At 46.4% G+C, this 17653-nt stretch overlaps 1 protein-coding gene across 1 annotated transcript in view; it reads left to right on the forward strand.

The window, feature by feature from the left end:
• The window catches only part of MRE11 (MRE11 double strand break repair nuclease), a 266838-nt gene extending 253401 nt beyond the window's left edge, over positions 1-13437 (forward strand). Inside the window, exon 20 of the mRNA XM_088455727.1 lies at positions 10478-13437. Coding sequence (XP_088311853.1) covers positions 10478-10531 — 54 coding nt within the window. The 3' untranslated portion in view covers positions 10532-13437. The remainder of the gene's footprint in view (positions 1-10477) is intronic.
• The last annotated feature ends 4216 nt before the right edge of the window (positions 13438-17653 follow it).

Genomic DNA, 17653 nt, shown 5'->3' on the forward strand with positions numbered 1-17653 from the left:
AGGTGAGTCCTTTGCAACCACCAGGCCAGAGACAGACGAACCTCCGGAGAAAAATACCATGGTCTGCATCTTTATCTGATGGGACAACCCATTCCATCTGGAGAGGATCAACTGCTGCAGAGGTCTAGAATGAAACTGGGCATATTCCACCATGTCGAAGAGTGACACCATGAAGCCCAGTAACCTCATCGCTGAGTAAATAGACACTCGGCGGCTCTGAAGGCAACTGCGTGCCTTTGCCTGTAATGCAGAGATCTTTTCCTCCATCACAAAGATCCTCTGTTGTTGAGAGTCCAACAGGTCCCCGAGATGGAGCATCCTCTGCGAGGGAACCAGGGTGGATTTCTTCTAGTTTATTAACCAGCTGTGATTCTGCAATACTGAGATTGTCAGTTGCAGATAAAGCTGGAGGACCGCTGGAGACCCTGCTAACAACAGAAGGTCGTCCAGATAAGGCAAGAAGCAGACCCCCTGCATCCGCAGGTGGGCTGCTATGACCACCATGACTTTGGTAAAGACCAAAGTCTGTTGCCAGACCAAAGGGCAGTGCCTGGAACTGAAAATGTTTGTCGAGCACTGCAAACCTGAGGAATTGCTGATGCGTTAAGATAATGGGGACATGCAGGTAAGCATCCTGAATGTCCAGCGACACCATGAAATCCCCAGGCTCCATCGCCAGTATAATGGAACGCAGGGTCTCCATCCTGAACCAAGGCACCCTCAAGGACTTTTTGAGGGATTTGAGCTTGAGCATGGGTCGGTAAGAGCAATTGAGTTTCTGCACCAGAAAAAGATTGGAAACAGAAACCCATGCCCCTCTTGGAGAACGGAACAGGCACTATAACTCCAGCCTGGAGCATAGAGTGCAACACTTTCTGTAGTTCCAGGGCTTTGTTCTAATCTGACGGAAGGCCTGTTGTGAAAAACCTGCTGGGGCGCCTGCACCGGAAGGAGAGGGCATTCCCCCGAGAGACCACCTCGTGTACCCAAGTGTCATTGGTAGTCAGACACCAACACTGGGCGAACCGAAGCAGGAGGCCTCCCACTCTGGGATCCCCCAAAGGGAGGCCCGGTCCGTCAATCCGAAGGCTTATCGTCCGTCTTGTACTTCAAGCCTGTTTCTTGGCCTTGGCAGACTTCTTGTGCCCGGCCTGTCTCGGAAAGGACTGCACTTTGGACCTACCCTGGGACCTGTAGGGCCGAAAGGACGAAGTACCAGACCCTGAGGGGACTGTAGCCGATGGCAGACACGTATACTTAGCTGCTGCCAGAGTGGCCACTATCTTGTCCAGATCAGGGCCAAACAGGACCTGTCCATTAAAAGGCAAGCATTCCAAGCCCTTCTTGGAATCTGTGTCCGATTTCCAAGAGCGCAACCATAGGGTGCGGCGAGCGGCCATAGATGCCGAGGAGATTCTGGAGGTGAGAAGACCGATATCCAAGGCTGCCTCATTAATGTACGTACGTGGCTGAGTCTCTGAGATTGCCCACTAACTCCGCCTGCTCCGCAGAAGAGTCAGAGTCCAGAGACACGTCCAAACTATCGGCCCAGCGCTCCATGGCTCTGGCCACGCAACACACGGCCATAGCCAGTCTGGACGTCCCTCCAGCAAGGGAATATATTTCAACCTTGCGATCCGTAGCATCCTTTAAGGAGGACATGGAGGGCAATGTAGCACTCCTCACCAGGCATGTGACATGAGAATCCACTTGCGGGGGAGATTCCCACTTGGAGAAATACTTATCCTCAAAGGGGTATGTAAAAGCCAAATGTTTTTGAGGCTGGTACCGTTTACCCAGATTTTTCCACGCCTCCTCTAAATGATCTACTAGCTGACCAGATAGAGGAAATACAGTGGTATCTCCCTTAATATCCTTAAAGAAGGCGTATTTGGATTTGGCCACGGGGGGATCGTCAACCTCAATAACCAAGGTCGCACGAACTGCTCGTATAAGGCCTGGTATATAGACCTTAGACTAAAGCTGGCCACACACTAGACCAACTTACATCCAACCAGCCAACTTGTTGATTGGTTGGAATGTTTGAACAAATTGTTTAGATCAAACATTTAACAAACTTGTCTGACGACCATTTCATCTGTTTTCTGGCATTTAGGAGAAAATTACTGATCATCAGTTACTCCCATACGTTACCAGATTTTCATTCCAACCAATCAACAAGTTGGCTGTTTGGATGTAAGTTGGTCTAGTGTGTGGCCAGCTTTAGACTCCGCCTCCTTAGTACGGAGGGGCTCCTGGTCAGAAAGGTCAAAAATCTCACTGTCATCAGACGACACATCAGCCTCATCATGCTGAGCCGGCTGAGACGTTAAGGCCGCTTATGCGGCCGCAATGATGACTCCCCCTGTAAAACGTCCGACAGGTGTTGCACCGTAGTGGACAGTGAATTCACTCACGCAGGCTCTTGTGAGACCTGAGGGGGGCGAAAGCAGGAGACACTGGGGTACCATCAACTGTCTGGGGAACCCCTGCTTGGGTGAGGACACCACCGACTGCTGTGATAACTCCATCTGGGGGAACGCAGGGTGCGTCGCTAGCTGGCCCAAAAGGGTTGTAACTTGTAAGTGCCTTAGCAAAACAAGCCCAGGGCGGTTCCTGCACAGGTGCAGTGACAGAAATGGGGCGTGATATAAGATAACACGCCCTACATAACCCCTCAGTATTTCCATCACCCTCCACTAATGGTACATTACATGTGGTACACTTTAGCTGAAGCGGAAAATCACGTTCACTCTGACATGATGAGTGTATCGGAGTGTATGTGACACACCTCACAGAGAAATGCTTGTATAGTGAGGCATTAAGCACCCTGCAACACTGCACCGCAAGGGCTTTAGCAGAGGAAGAACAGGGATAGTAAAATGGCTGACAGTCAGAAGTGAAAGTACAGGCAGCAGCGCTAGCAGTAAGTCACATACAATGCAGAAATAAATCCCTGCACTACCAGCACTATGATCAACTACGCAGAAACAGAGCCTGGTAGGAAACAGTGCTGCATACTCTGACCTTAATCGAAGGAGAGGTATGCGGGGGGACCCGGACCGCGATGCCACCTGTAATCAGCGTCCAGCAGCGTTTGCACACTTCTTAGAAATGGCCGCCCAGGAGCAGAGAGGAGGCGGGGGCTGGGGGAGGAGCGCTCACACAGGCAGCCAGACCACTATGGAGAGGCAGTGTGTCGGCTGTATACAGGGAAGGCGCACTCCCCTGGCATGTAATTAACCTCTAGTACGCCGGACTTTGCCGCTCAGCCGCGGCCTGCTATCTCAGGGGTATAGTGGAAGCGCAGATTAATACCTGGCTCCACGTGCAGCCAGTCCCCAGGGAGCCCCCTGCCTGGGGACTTAGGACTGTGTACATCGGCGGGTACCCGTCGAGAGACCCTGCCGCTTACCTGCTCCCTTGAATCTGGCCACAGTCCAGGCAACCTGGGGTCACCGCTAGCCGTGACCCCAGACACCCACCAGCATCCCCGGATTAGTACCGACGTTCTGGTCCAGCGGGGTGGAGGAGCGACAGCATAGACGTCAGTACTGACAGTCTATGCTGTGCAGCTCATCTTGTGCAGCCACAGCTGCCTTGAAAAGAACTTCAGGGGCCATTACAGCCCCCCCTCTGTTAAAGGTGCTCCGACTCCGAGTCGGGCACCTACAAAACTGATTTGCCTTGGCTCGGGGGCTGCGTATAGGAGGGGGACCCCAGTGCATCCGGGGAGGCTGAAAACTTAACTCTGTGGTGCCCCGATGTCTGACATCATCGCCTATACCCCAAGGTATCCTGTGGATACCCTATGGACCCTGAAGTAGAAATGCGTCTTTGTCGCTATTGGATGCGACAAACCACTTCCGGAGACACTGCTGGTTAATTTGATATGCGACACGTGTATATGTGTGTGCGACTGAAGTCTGAATTTGTATACAAAGTGCTACAGTGCAGCGTCCGCGGCTTTTTTACACGCCAAGTCCCGTTTTGTATACTGTCTCAGACGCACACAGATATACAAATGTCACATATCAAATTAATCAGTGGCGTCTTCTGAAGCGGTTTGTCGATTGCGATTAATATGCATTTTTGGGTGAAAAAGACACTCGGGGGTATATCTTTACCAAAGGTCGATTTTGATCAATTAAAAATCGATCAATATCGATGATATGTTCCTGGGGCTATATCCCACATTTATTAACAGACAATTTTTTTTTTTTTTTTTTTTTTTTTTTAGTAAATGTGTCATTTAGCCCCAAAAACACAACATTGATGTTAATCGATTTTTAACGATACCCCCTCAGTGCAAACGAGGCGAACAGGACCTGGAGGTTCACTCGCACGAAGAGTCTTACGCAGCATGGCGTAATGAGGATAGGTATATTAGGACACATCTGTATGTATTACTAAACCATTCATAAATTATTCAAATAAACACCACTTCTAAAGAGTGCACTGGGAGCCTGGCTGGTGTTAGTAAATATACTAAGTGAAAGTAACTGTTACATTTGCAGATCCTTTGGAGGAACAGTCGTTCTGCGTATACACCATAATGCTATCATGGGAACCACTTCTAAACAGTGACTTTCCGCTATAGAGAGCCATCTCCGCATGAATAAGCTCAGTTCTCCAGTGTCTCATTGTGCCTTCGAACTTCCATTTACGCTGCTAATACCGGTCTTGGCGTCATGCGTGTAGTATTATTTGTCTCCCCCCCCCCCCCCCCCCCCCGAGTTGCAGCAGTATTGTCACTTGCACGGATGTCACTTTAATGAACTGTTTTTCTCTATTACAGCACTATATATTATACTAAATGAAACTGATAAGAGTCTGCAGCTGCAGAATGACTCGGTAACCACGATAACTCCTCACCTTGCAGCGAGCCTTCCCGACTTCAATAGTCTTTTTGCTCTCTGAATTATGACTTGCAGCTTTGAAGTAGACTATTATTATTTAAGATTGCATCAACCTTTACAGCAGTGTCCCTTTGAAATAGCCATCTGTTTTATGTTTTCATATTAATCTTTTTCTTTTTTTTACTTTTAACAGTTTGCCAGAAACATCCTTTGATCCCACTACTTTATATTGATTGTCTGCCTCTTACTTTTAATTTCCATGCCCTTCCTATGTGGATAAATCCATACTCTCTTCTACAAAAGTGAATCGCTGGTCGTTTTCGACATTAATTTGCACGATTTGTGCCCGATTACTGAGCGATTGCACGATTATGATGTCGTAATCATGCAAATCGCTCAGTAATGTCGCGTAGTGGATACGCGGCATTACGCAACACCTTTCATATAAAATAAAATAAACAAACTGGAATTAGCAAAACAGTGATCACAAGGAAACAAAGTGATCAAAAATAAAGAAGTTTTAAAATAGGTAAATGCACATCGTACAAAATATATCGGGGTATTCGTTTTCCAGGTCATATTTGTGAACTTAAATTTGTTTTGTTTTATTTTATCACATTTATTAACGCAAGAAATAGTACACTAGTGTAAGTTCGCCATGGGTTCTATCCTGACCAGTGTATTAGTTTGTATGTGTGCTCCATGTTTTCGTGGTTTCCTCCCACAGTACATTAACATACTGGCAGGTTAGTGTTTTGGTGCGTACACACGTAGCGATCAGCCGGCGATACGATATCGCTGGCTGATCGTCATGCACCCTCCCTGGTGTGCTGGATGATCGATCTTCCAGCACACCACCTACTCACCGACGACTAAGCGACCCGCGATCAGTGATTGCGGGTCCCAATAGTAACTTGCTCGATATCGAGCAAGTTGACCTGCATGCACTGCCGATGGACGATATCGCTATCGTCCATACGTGGCCACACATCGCTGGTCGTCGGTGAGTTTGTAGGGACCTAAAAATGAATGATTTAAACGATAACGATATTGTTATCGTTCAAGTGGCTCATTTATATCGCTCCGTGTGTAGGCACCATTAGAGTGGTAGGGAATTTACATTCTGAGCTCCTCGAGGCAAGGACTGGTGTCAATGATTTTACACCCCCTGTGAAGCGCTGTGTAATGTATTGGTGGTTCATAACCAAATACTGATTAAGAAGAAAGAAATGGCATGTTCAGCTATAAAACAGTGGGCCTGAGTCAGAGCCGGACGCTATTTGCGCTCGCTCGTTCAGAAAAAGGGGCCGGATATTTAAATTGAGCGCTCGCTCTTTGCGGTCTGTTGACGCCTCTATGTCTGAGCGAGCGAACGAAACATGCGCTCGCTATTTTGTAAAGATGCCCCCTGGCCGCTCGCATCCTACGTCATCTCCGCTATTTATTAGATTAATCGAGTACATCGAAAGGCGTCTGAACTGCTCGCAGTGCTTGTGGTAGGATTTTCCTACCGCATTCATGCGAACAGTTCAGGCTAAGAGACAACCAAGTGACGTGGCCGATGACGCTGCTTTGTTAATTATGCGCACCCTTAAAACGCCCGTTTTGACCGTTTGGCACGCCTGCGTTCGGATCACCACTCCCCGTTTTCAAGCACCTTCCCCTGTAACCACCCACAAACTCCTCATCCTGTCACTCAAATTAGCAGGCACTCGCTATTTTGCGAGCGCTCGATTACCGACTGCACTGACTGGTTGGCGCATGCGCATTACGACCCATACGCATGCGCAGTTGTGCGAACATCGCTCGGAGCGAACGAGCGGCCGCTTACGAGCGGCTCTCAATCAGGCCCAGTGTTCCAAAGGTTTTCGTCGGCTACTGCGGTGTTGCGAGCTGGATGTTTTTCCTGATGGTGTGTAGTCGCCGTACACCATGCAAATCGATGCACGTGAAAAATCCAAATTTCGCGTTGATTTCGCAGATGGAGTGACCCACTCTCTGGTACCTACTATGAAACCTAATTCAAAGTCACTGAAATCGCAATGTGCTGACATCTTCACTGCGTGTTACAGTATAGGGCAACGGATTCCAGCAATTTCTGCCTAGATATACTGTAGTACTCCAATTGCGGGGGAAGTGGTGGCATGTATTGGGAATGGAAGCGGCTGTCTCCGTTTTTCGGGAACATGAGTGTGGACAAAAACGTGGTAAAGACAAAACGAACCCCTTGCGGCTAATTGGATTGTCCCCAAAGTGTGTGTTTGTTTATTTTTCAAATCTGTTTATTATTTCAAAAGAAATACAATGTTTAAATAACAAATACACAATTTGATAAGTACATAAACATCAGCCGACAGTATGTAGTCCTACAACGTAGTTGGGCGAGCAGGTTAATACTACCAAGGACGAGTGGTGTAAAGTAAAATGTAATCACGATTCCTAATTACTGCGCCTAAGAGCAGTATAACAAGATCTCAAAGGAATTCAACGGCGAAGTATCAACAGTAAAACCTTGAGATGTAGTAAAGATAAAAACATATAAATAAAAATAGCAGGGGAGGGGAAAGATGGGGGGAGCATACATAAGGTGTTTAACCATTTAACTGACAAATTATTTTTCCAAAAACTGCTGAGAATTTTTTTTTTTATGATTGAATTAGGTCAAGAACATCTTTTTTAAAACTTATCCAAAACAATTTTATACATTTTTTTTTTTTTAACACAGTATACCATGAAAATAGCACTTTTTATGGTATACGGTAATGGTAGCTATTGACAAGTGTACCATCGATGGTCAGTAGGGAAACCATCAATTAAAAAGTGAATTGATTATTACAGGCCGCAGTCACCGATGTTGCTATAACATCAGTGGGACTGCCACCAATCTGTGTGTGTATAAATATATACATATATGTCTGTGTGTGTGTGTGTGTGTGTATATATAATATATATATATAATATATATATATATATATATATATATATACACTACTGGGACCATCTGAATCTTGTATAGCTACTTATAGCTAGTGAGGCTGACAGAGAGATATTGACACCATGTTGATTTGGCCAAAAGGCAACTCTATAGGAACCAGCCCTGTTATGTGTCTTAGTCATTATCAGTACATTTAATACTTCCTGTAAGGAGGCAACAAATCAGTTGTGAAATCCATATATGTCCCGGGGTAAGGAACTCCGCAGCCCACTTCACAGAGAGTGAGCCTCCCCCGCATGTCGATAACGAATCCCCTTTTCCTCCAGCCACAGCGGATGACTCGGGTCGCTTTCCTAAAATCATATTTTATTACCTCTGGCAATATTGATAAAATGGAAATGTTACAGGGAATTAAATATTCTAAGCTTGTCTAGTACTAGCTAGCAGGGCTGGTATAATGTGCAACGAGGTGATTTAATATAATATTGCATAATACTTTAATGGCCTGTGATACAGTAGGTCCACTCTAGAATGTTGGGTCAGGTGGGCTGGGCTTTGCGGGCCACATCCGTTCTGCGGGACAGTCGCTATATTTGTGTAAGCGCAGGGCAGACGGTGCTAAGCGAATATATATATATATATGTGTTGTATTCTCAGGGCTATAAATCTACTGAATTATTGGCACCACTGTGGGCAAGCAAAGCCGCTTCTTGAATAGCTGAATAAATTATTGCTGTAGTCACATTTTCCATTTTCAGGGCATTCATCTCCACGGCTGAAATCTTTTGTGCCATGCACTGATCATGTCTATGCTTTCCCATACATGTTATCTATAGAGAGATAGAGGATAAGGCCTAAGGCGAGAGAGAAAGTCCTTCTAACATCATGAATAATGACGCTAGCTTCCTTGCTGTAACGTGCACCATATTCTTACACGTAACCGGAGGCAGACATTTTTTGGACTGATTTTCATCATCATATATCCATTTACTAGGAACCCACACACATATGTAGGTTAATTGGCTGCTGACATAAAATGGACAGAGATGGGGAATTTAGGTTGTCACACCCCCTCATGGGACTGATGTGGGTGAATAAATATTCTCTGTCCAGTGCCATAGAAATCTTTTCTAAATAAGGAAGGAAATATATTGGAATGTTTTGCTGTTGATTGTAGGAGTGTGTAAGCAGGCTGGAAATATAGAACCAGTAAATATATAAGTAACAGCCTGGGGATCATGGTCTGCAGGTCAGGACATCCTTTGTACCAAGCTGCAAAACTAAACTTAAATGATAAGAATCAAAACTGGAATGAAAACATATATATATAAACATATAGGGTATTTTAAAAACAGGGCGATGGGCACAGTCGTTTGCATTCAATTAAAGTATGGATATGGTTTATATAAAAAAAAAAAGAATTATTTTAAAGCCATGTCCAGTTTAAATAAAAATTCTGCAAGCCGCCTCCCCTCATGTAACTGTATAATATGGTAGGCTTCTCCTTAAGGGCTGCTTTGTTTTTCGCCAAGATGGTTACCTTGTAGAATCAAGCCCCCAAAAGGAGGTCTTCATGTGCAGAGCCAATGAGATTCTGCTATTTCACAATACCATCCCATGTCAGCAATGTCATGTGACCGCTAATCTGAAACATTTATCAGTGAGATTGCAGCGGTGAGGCGCTAGACGTGACAGAACACACGGGTGCTAGACGTGACAGAACACACGGGCGCTAGACGTGACAGAACACACGGGCGCTAGACGTGACAGAACACACAGGCGCTAGGCGTGATAGAACACACGGGCGCTAGGCGTGATAGAACACACGGGCACTAGGCGTGATAGAACACACAGGCGCTAGACGTGACGGAACACACGGGCGCTAGACGTGACAGAATACACGGGCGCTAGACGTGACAGAACACACAGCCGCTAGGCGTGACAAAACACACAGGTGCTAGTCATGACGGAAGACACGGGCGTTAGTCGTGACGGAAAACACGGGCGCTAGGTGTGACGGGAGACACGGACGCTAGGCGTGACGGAAGACACGGACGCTAGGCGTGATGTAAGACACAGACGATAGGCATGACAGAACGCATGTATATGCTGAGCTCTGAATATAGGATCCCCTAAGTGTCTTCAGGGGTCCCCTCTATCACAGCAGAGGGATCCAGGAAAGAAATATATATATGGGATGTGCAGGCTCGGATTAGTTTGGATTTTCCCGCCAAATTCTGATTGTTCCCGCCAAAAATCGGGTCTCAGAAAGAGACAAAACGTCATCCAGGAATGATGATGTTTGTCCATGAAAGATTACGTTTTGCCTCTTTCTGAGACCAGAACTTGGCGGGAAAATCCGAACTAATCCGAGCCTGCAAATCCCTAATATACTGTATATATTAGGGATGTGCAGGCTAATATATAAATAATTTTTTTTCTCCTCACTATTGTTGTCGTCATAATGTCCAAGGCTATGGAAAGGTTGCTGTGACATTTTCATCTCTCAGACTACTTGCTTTGCATTGAATTTGTACCGTATGGGGATTCCTTATATTAAATATCTATTGCATTATATTTACCATAGTATATCTAATTGTTCTAAATATATGATTTGGAAGCAGGTGGGAAACTTTCCTCTGAATAAACCCAATTCTTTTTTTTTTTTTTTTCTTCAAACCAGGATGAAATCGACCCTTTTAAGAGCACTGCACCTTCCAGGAGAAACCGCCGATAGATCTTATTAGCCCTGAAGACTGTCATCGCATTGTCACAGTTAATGTAGAGCAAGAAGATGGCCTGAGAGTGATGCTCTTCTCTCTGTGTAGTCACCTTGTTAGGAGTTGTCTGTGCCTTTACTTCAGAATGCCCTATTATCAGGAGAGCGTATACTGTACCAGCCAACAGAAATAATAGGTATTGATCTTATACTTGCGATTTAGTCGTGCATGTCAACTCCTGTAGCCGTAGCAATGTACAATGTTTTCTTCGCTGTGTTAAATCATAATGATCTGTACGTGGAATGCATCCGAGATTAGGAAATAGAGATTAATCTGCCATTATATTTACTTAGATTATCTGTGTGATTACAGCTTTTGGAGTAACAGACGCTTACTGTGCCTTATACTTTTATGGAGACTTTAACCTGAGCTGGGCAACTTGCCCTCCAGTTATTATGGAACTTACAGGTCTCATCATGCATTGGCAGAGGGTAGTAACGCCTGTGGTGCCCGTGTGCAGCGCCACGCCATGCAGTGGGACCCACCCCACCTACTTTTTGCTGGCGGCACTGCGTGTTATATTTTCACAGTGCAGAAGATCGAAAAGGTTCTGACAAAGCGCCAGGGTCTTAACTACCACCTGCACTATCTTTCCGAATATATCACATGAAAGATGGGATCGCTGGCAAAAGGCCCGGGGGGGGGGGGGGTTTGTAATGCTGCTCTGGGCTACAGGGTGTGCGATGCTGAGTACCCTTGGCCGTGCTCCGCACATCCTTGTACCCATTATTCAAGTGGCAGTTCTTTCATCCGTCTGGCATGTCTTCAATGGTTCATCTGCACAGTTATTGCTCATTTCCACGTCCTCTGCTTCTAAATATTTGGTAACGACATTTTAAGGAATGATAATGTTTTTAAAGAGGTTTTCCATGCTAGCTAAATCCATTGTCTAAGAATAATGGCCCCCATACATCATTTGCAATCGATTGTGTATAATAATCTTTCCCTTTTTAATCCGATTGTGGTATTCTGCAATCGATTGAAAAAGGGAAAGATTTGTATACACAATCGATTGCAAATTGCACGATTTCTGCAGTCAGTTGCTGATGTATGGGGGCCTGAAGTCACCTGCATTTTCCTCTTGTGCATACGAGGTACTTGGTCTCTCATTCTTAAACAAAGAACCCTCCACTAAAGTATAAATTCTACTATTGGGTGGAGTTTAAAAAGTGACATAAAACTGTTCTCTACTTCTCCTGTGTAGTTTACGACTCCCCCAATGCCTCCCTCAGCCTTACGCCGCTCATCCATATCCTTACCCTGCTTGCCCGCTATAAACTGGCAGCTGTATTGTCCATGCCCCTCCCCTGTTTACTTCCCACTGCATGCGAATGGCATCAACATCACAGCAAACTTTTTAAATCACGCAAACCAGACAATTGGAGGAGTAGGGGGACCCTGTGAGCAGCACTTCGGAAGTAAGCGGCAGACAGGTTTTCGGTTACACTGTTTAGCAGTGCTAGATTGTTAGTGCTTGGTGGAGTTCTCTTTTCCTTACTCCTACTCAGCGTCATAACCTTACTTTGACAATGGCTGTATTATTCTACTGAATCCTTGTTGCAATCAATGACCCTTCATCTGCTGTGGGACTACAAGTCCCAGCATACCACGCCAAGGCCTTTAGGGTATGTTACTGCGGGTCTGCTATCTCCACAATAGATGTGGACCAGTTGCCTGCCTCCGCTGTAATGTCTCTGCCGCTCTTTATTCTGATACCGTATGAAGTTAGGATTCAGGGACATATTTTACCTTCAAACCAGTGATTTACTGGACGGAGAGGCGAATTTGGAATAGCTTTTGTCAGGGAATGTTATATGCTTTTTCATAAGGAAAGAAACTGAAGTGTGGAAATGTTGTTGTTTATTTTTCCTAGAAACTCAAGAAATTTGCATTAGATACTCATAAAAGTGATTCATTCTGTTATCTGTTGTTTTTTTTAATTATTTTTATTGAGCCTCAAGCATAAAAATATGAAATAATACTTAATAAAACACTGATTCTTTTAGAAATAGCAATACTTGGTTATAAAGTCAGGTGGTCTACAAAGCACGTCACATGTTACATTACACGTGACGGCTGCAGTCATCATAAATGATTAATATCTACTTTTGTTGTTTCCAAGATGCAGTTGTACAGGGCTAGCAAACATGGAGGCGGCCATTTTGTGGGCTGAACAGATATTCAGGAGGCTGTAGTTTAGCAATTTACTAGGACAGTAGTTCCCAAACGCGTTACCCAAGGCACCTAACAGTCCAGGTTTCAAGGATATCCATGGTTGAGCACAGATGACTTAATTAGTGCCTCATTCATAATGATATAACCATCTGCGCTCAGCCACTGATATCCTTAAAACCTAGACTGCTAGGGAGGTGCTCATGAAATCACTGAGGCGGTTTATAACCATTCATAGGCAGAAGTCTCCTGAACATTAGCTCACAAAATGGCAGCCTCTAATGTGTGTACATGACAACCCTTTACACAGGCATGACTTCATTACATACTGGTATAGAATATTAATGTGAAAATGTCATCCGTTGTGTGTCACAAGCAGGTATGTTTTTTTTCTAGACAAACTATGCAACTTAAGTAGAATAATTTCCTGAGTAATTGCATATGGCATATTCTTTCCACAGCTCTGCTCTTTGAAATGTTCAATATAATTGTATGTGACTCACTCTGGTTTATTGAATATGTTATGTAAATGCAGCTATGTGTTTCCCATTGGTTTTATATTTTCTTGTAATCACTGGTTATTTGATCCACTGCTGCTGTGTACACTTTATTTAAACAATGAGGACTTTGAGGGGGTAATTTTCTCTAACGTTGTTGCAGGTTTAATTAGTTTTTCATAATAAACATGTATTTCACACATCTTGCATTATTGGTGTTTGCTTTGCACTGAAAAGGCTGTATATAGGGCCACTCAGCTAGTGAATGAACATTTTCAGGTTTAATATTGTAATCTTAAATTTGAGTGCATACAATCTTAGATTGGATCTATTGAATATGTTTTATTGCAGGGGCAAACACAGGTATTTTACGGGAAGCCGACGGACGAAATCCCGACTGCCAGCTTCCCGACTGTCTAATCCTGGTAAGGTACTAATGACGGGCGTTGAAATCCCAACTCCTGCCATTAGACCTACGCCCGACACCCGGCATACCGATTGAAGGTAAGCTGGGCGCGGACAGCCGCGGGGGGGAAAAGGGTTACGTTAGGGGCTCCCGGGGGGGGGACTTAGGGTTAGGCACCCCCCCGGGAGGTTAGGGTTAGGCTAGGGGAAGGGGGGGGTTAGAGTTAGGCACCAACGGGGGGAGGTTAGGGTTAGGCACCCCCCTGGGAGACTTAGGTTTAGGCTGCGGGGAAGGGGGGGTTAGGGTTAGGCACTTGGGGGGGAGGTTAGGGTTAGGCACCCCTAAGGAAGGTTAGGGATAGGGGGTAAAAAAAAGGTTAGTTAATACCTGCCTTTTGTAGCTTCGGGATTTTCACCGCTCCGATGTCGAGATCATACTGATTCCGTTTTTTACAGGGGGGTTTCCACAGATATATATATTATATATATACACACACACACACACCGATCGCTCTCTCTGAATGAGGGCGCCCGCTTCCTTTTTTTTAGTGCGGCCACCCTCAGACTGCACACCTTGAACATATATAATTAATTTGGAGTTGAGCACCTGTACTTCTTTTTTTTGTGCATATATCAATTGTCTCCACAGGTAGCACCTCCAATTATGTATATATATATTCAAGGTGTGCAGTCTGAGGCCCATTCCCATATAAACTCAATCAGTGCATTGCTTTGCACACCTGGAAAGCCTGAGACACTTTCCACTCAGGCTAGCACCCTTATTACATTGGTTAGAGCATGGAGTCTGGCATTGTAATATGCACACCAGTCAGAGTCCTGCAAATATTTAGACTGTGTAGTGCAGCTTTGGTTCATTTTTGGGGTGTGGATCCCCCTGGATTGCTTTGGCTGATCTGTTTCAGGGCACCGCATTATAACACATTTTTCCTTTATAACACATTTTAACCATTCACTGTTTATTATATATGTACTTCACTTTTTATTATCATTCTTTATATGCAGTCTAGGCTGCTCTTAACTATCTCATTTACACTGCACTTTTCTTACTATGGCGGTGCCCTGGGGCGGCTTAGCTGGGCCAGTTTGGGGGGGAGGCAATCGGGAAGCCGACTGCCTAAATACCGGCAGCCGGCTTCCCGACTGTCTTATCCCGGCAAGGGTGAAATGCCGGGCGTCTAGATGTAGACGCCCGTATTTCCCCGACGCCGGGAAACCGGCGCCCGGCATCACGATCGTAGTGATGCCGGGCGCCGCGAGCGGACAGCCGCGGGGGAGGGAGGGTTAGGTTTAGGGCTCCCGGGGGGGACTTAGGGTTAGGCCCCCCCTCGGGAGGGTTAGGCTAGGGGGAGGGAGGATTAGGGTTAGGCACCCCCGGGGGGGCCTTAGGGTTAGGCACCCCCCCGGGGGACAGGTTTAGGCAGCGGGGAAGGGGGTGGTTAGGGTTAGGCACTTAGAGGGGGGATTAGGGTTAGGCACTTGGGGGGAAGTTAGGTTAGGCACCCCTAAGGAGGGTTAGGGGGGTTAGGTTAGGTTAGTGGATACTTACCTATCCACGATCAGGATTTCCAGCACTGTCGGGCTTCCGCTGCGTCGCACTCTGCTTCTGTCGTGCTGCCGCTGACGGGAATCGAACCGCCGGCCATGCAGCCGACGGTATTTCATACCAATTCCATTTGGGGGTATCCTGCGCTCTGGATTTGTTACCACCCACAGCTTAGCGCCCGACCAGGTTGATGGTCCCGATGGTGATCACCATCGGGGCTTGCGATGAGACCCTAAGGTTGGGTCTCGGCAACCGCAAGCTCCAGGGAGCTTCCTGCTTCCTTTTTGAAACCACCCCCCGCCCCACCTACAAATCGGGCTCAACATCGACAGCCGCCCCTTTTGTAGAGAGCTCCGAGTGAGAGAGTTTCTCTCTCAGCCCAGGTTGCAAGCGCATCGGCGCTTGCGACCGGGTCTGAATGAGACCCATAGTCTGGTCAGATGAGACCAAAATTGAACTCTTTGGATGCTTTAATAAACACCATGGGCCTGATTCAGACCCGCTCGCAAGCGGGTCGATGGCCGGGCAGTGCCCCGGAGCGAGAGAAACTCGCTACAAACGGGGCAGCTGTCGATGTTGATCGACAGCTCGCCCCGTTTTGTAGGCGGGGAGGGCGGACGGCTGGCCAAACGGAGGTGTTCCCGAAGGAACACCTGCCGTTTGGGGGCGGCCCTACTGACATCACTAGTGCTTGCGGCAGACGAGACCCTACCACAAGGGTCTCGTCGCAAGCCTGATGGTCGCGACCATCACCTGGCCGCTCGCAAAAGCTGTGGGTGGTCGCCCACAGCTAAGCGAGCGGCCAGGAGGCCGGGCTTGTCAAAACAAAGCGGCCGCCCTGATTCAGAGTGAGCGCTCGCTTTTTGCGAGCGGCTCTGAATCAGGCCCCATGTTTGGAGGAGAAATGGCACTGCACATTACCCCAAAAACACCATACCAACAGTGAAGTTTGGAGGTGGGAACATCATGGTTTGGGGCTGTTTTTCACATACGGTGCTGGCATACTTCATATGCTTGGAGGAAAGATGAATGGAAAAATGTATCTAGACATTCTTGATAAAAATCTGCTGCCATCTACCAGGATGCTGAAGATGAAATGAGGGTGGACATTTCAGCAAGACAATGATCCCAAACTCACAGCGAAGGACACTCTCAATTGGTTTCAGAGAGAGAAAATAAAGCTGCTAGAATGGCCCAACCAATCACCTGTCTTGAATCCAATTGAAAATCTATGGAAAGAACTAAAGATCAGTGGGCCTGATTCAGACCCGGTCGCAAGCCCTGAGTGCTTGCAACCGGGTCGATGGTGGCCCAGAGCGCATACGCACGACGGAGCCGGCTCCGTCGTGCGCATGCGCGAGACCCGGATAGCGACGGGCAAACCGTCGCTCCGGGTCTCGCTCCAAAGGGGGCGTGCTGTCGATGTTGAGTGACAGCACGCTCCCTTTGGTGGGCGGGCCGGGGGGGGTGGCTGCCCAAACGGAGGCGTTCCCATTTCCGGCTCTGTTAGAGCCGAAATCTCGCTGGGACTTGCGGCAACAAGACCCTACCACAAGGGTCTCGTCGCAAGCCGGTGGTTGCGATGGTCTTGACCATCGCGACCATCTTCCTGGCCGCTCGGTATAGCTGTGGGTGGTCACCTACAGCTATGCGAGCAGCCAGGAGGCCGTTCTAAAAAAATTTAAAAAAAGACCGGCCCCGATTCAGAGCGAGCGCTCTGTCAGAGCGTCCGGCTCTGAATCAGGGCCTGAGTTCATAGAAGAGGCCCACGGAACCTTCAAGATTTGATGACTGTTTGTGTGGAAGAATGGGCCAAAATCACACCTGAACAATGCATGCGACTACTTTCTCCATACAGGAGGTGTCTTGAAGGTGTCATTACCAACAAAGGCTTTTGTACGAAGTATTAAATACATTTCAGTAAGCTTGTTCAATACTTTTTACCTGTGTCATTTCACTATCTATGGTTTGATTTCTTTGCATGTGTGGACTGCATGGGTTGTTGCTGACATTTGGTGAAAATTTCATTACAATAGCCCCATTACAAATATATTTACTGAGAATAATGTTAATGTGTTCAATACTTATTTATACATATACTGTATATACACACACACGTCACACATACCTTACACACACACCTGCTGTATGTCACACTTACATTATACACACACACACCTGCTGTATGTCACACTTACATTATACACACACACCTGCTGTATGTCACACTTACATTATACACACACACACACCTGCTGTATGTCACACTTACATTATACACACACACCTGCTGTATGTCACACTTACATTATACACACACACACCTGCTGTATGTCACACTTACATTATACACACACACACCTGCTGTATGTCACACTTACATTATACACACACACCTGCTGTATGTCACACTTACATTATACACACACACACCTGCTGTA

Source organism: Taudactylus pleione, unplaced genomic scaffold, assembly GCF_031769625.1.
Source record: "Taudactylus pleione unplaced genomic scaffold, aTauple2 ptg000667l, whole genome shotgun sequence".
Classification (NCBI taxonomy): domain Eukaryota; kingdom Metazoa; phylum Chordata; class Amphibia; order Anura; family Myobatrachidae; genus Taudactylus; species Taudactylus pleione.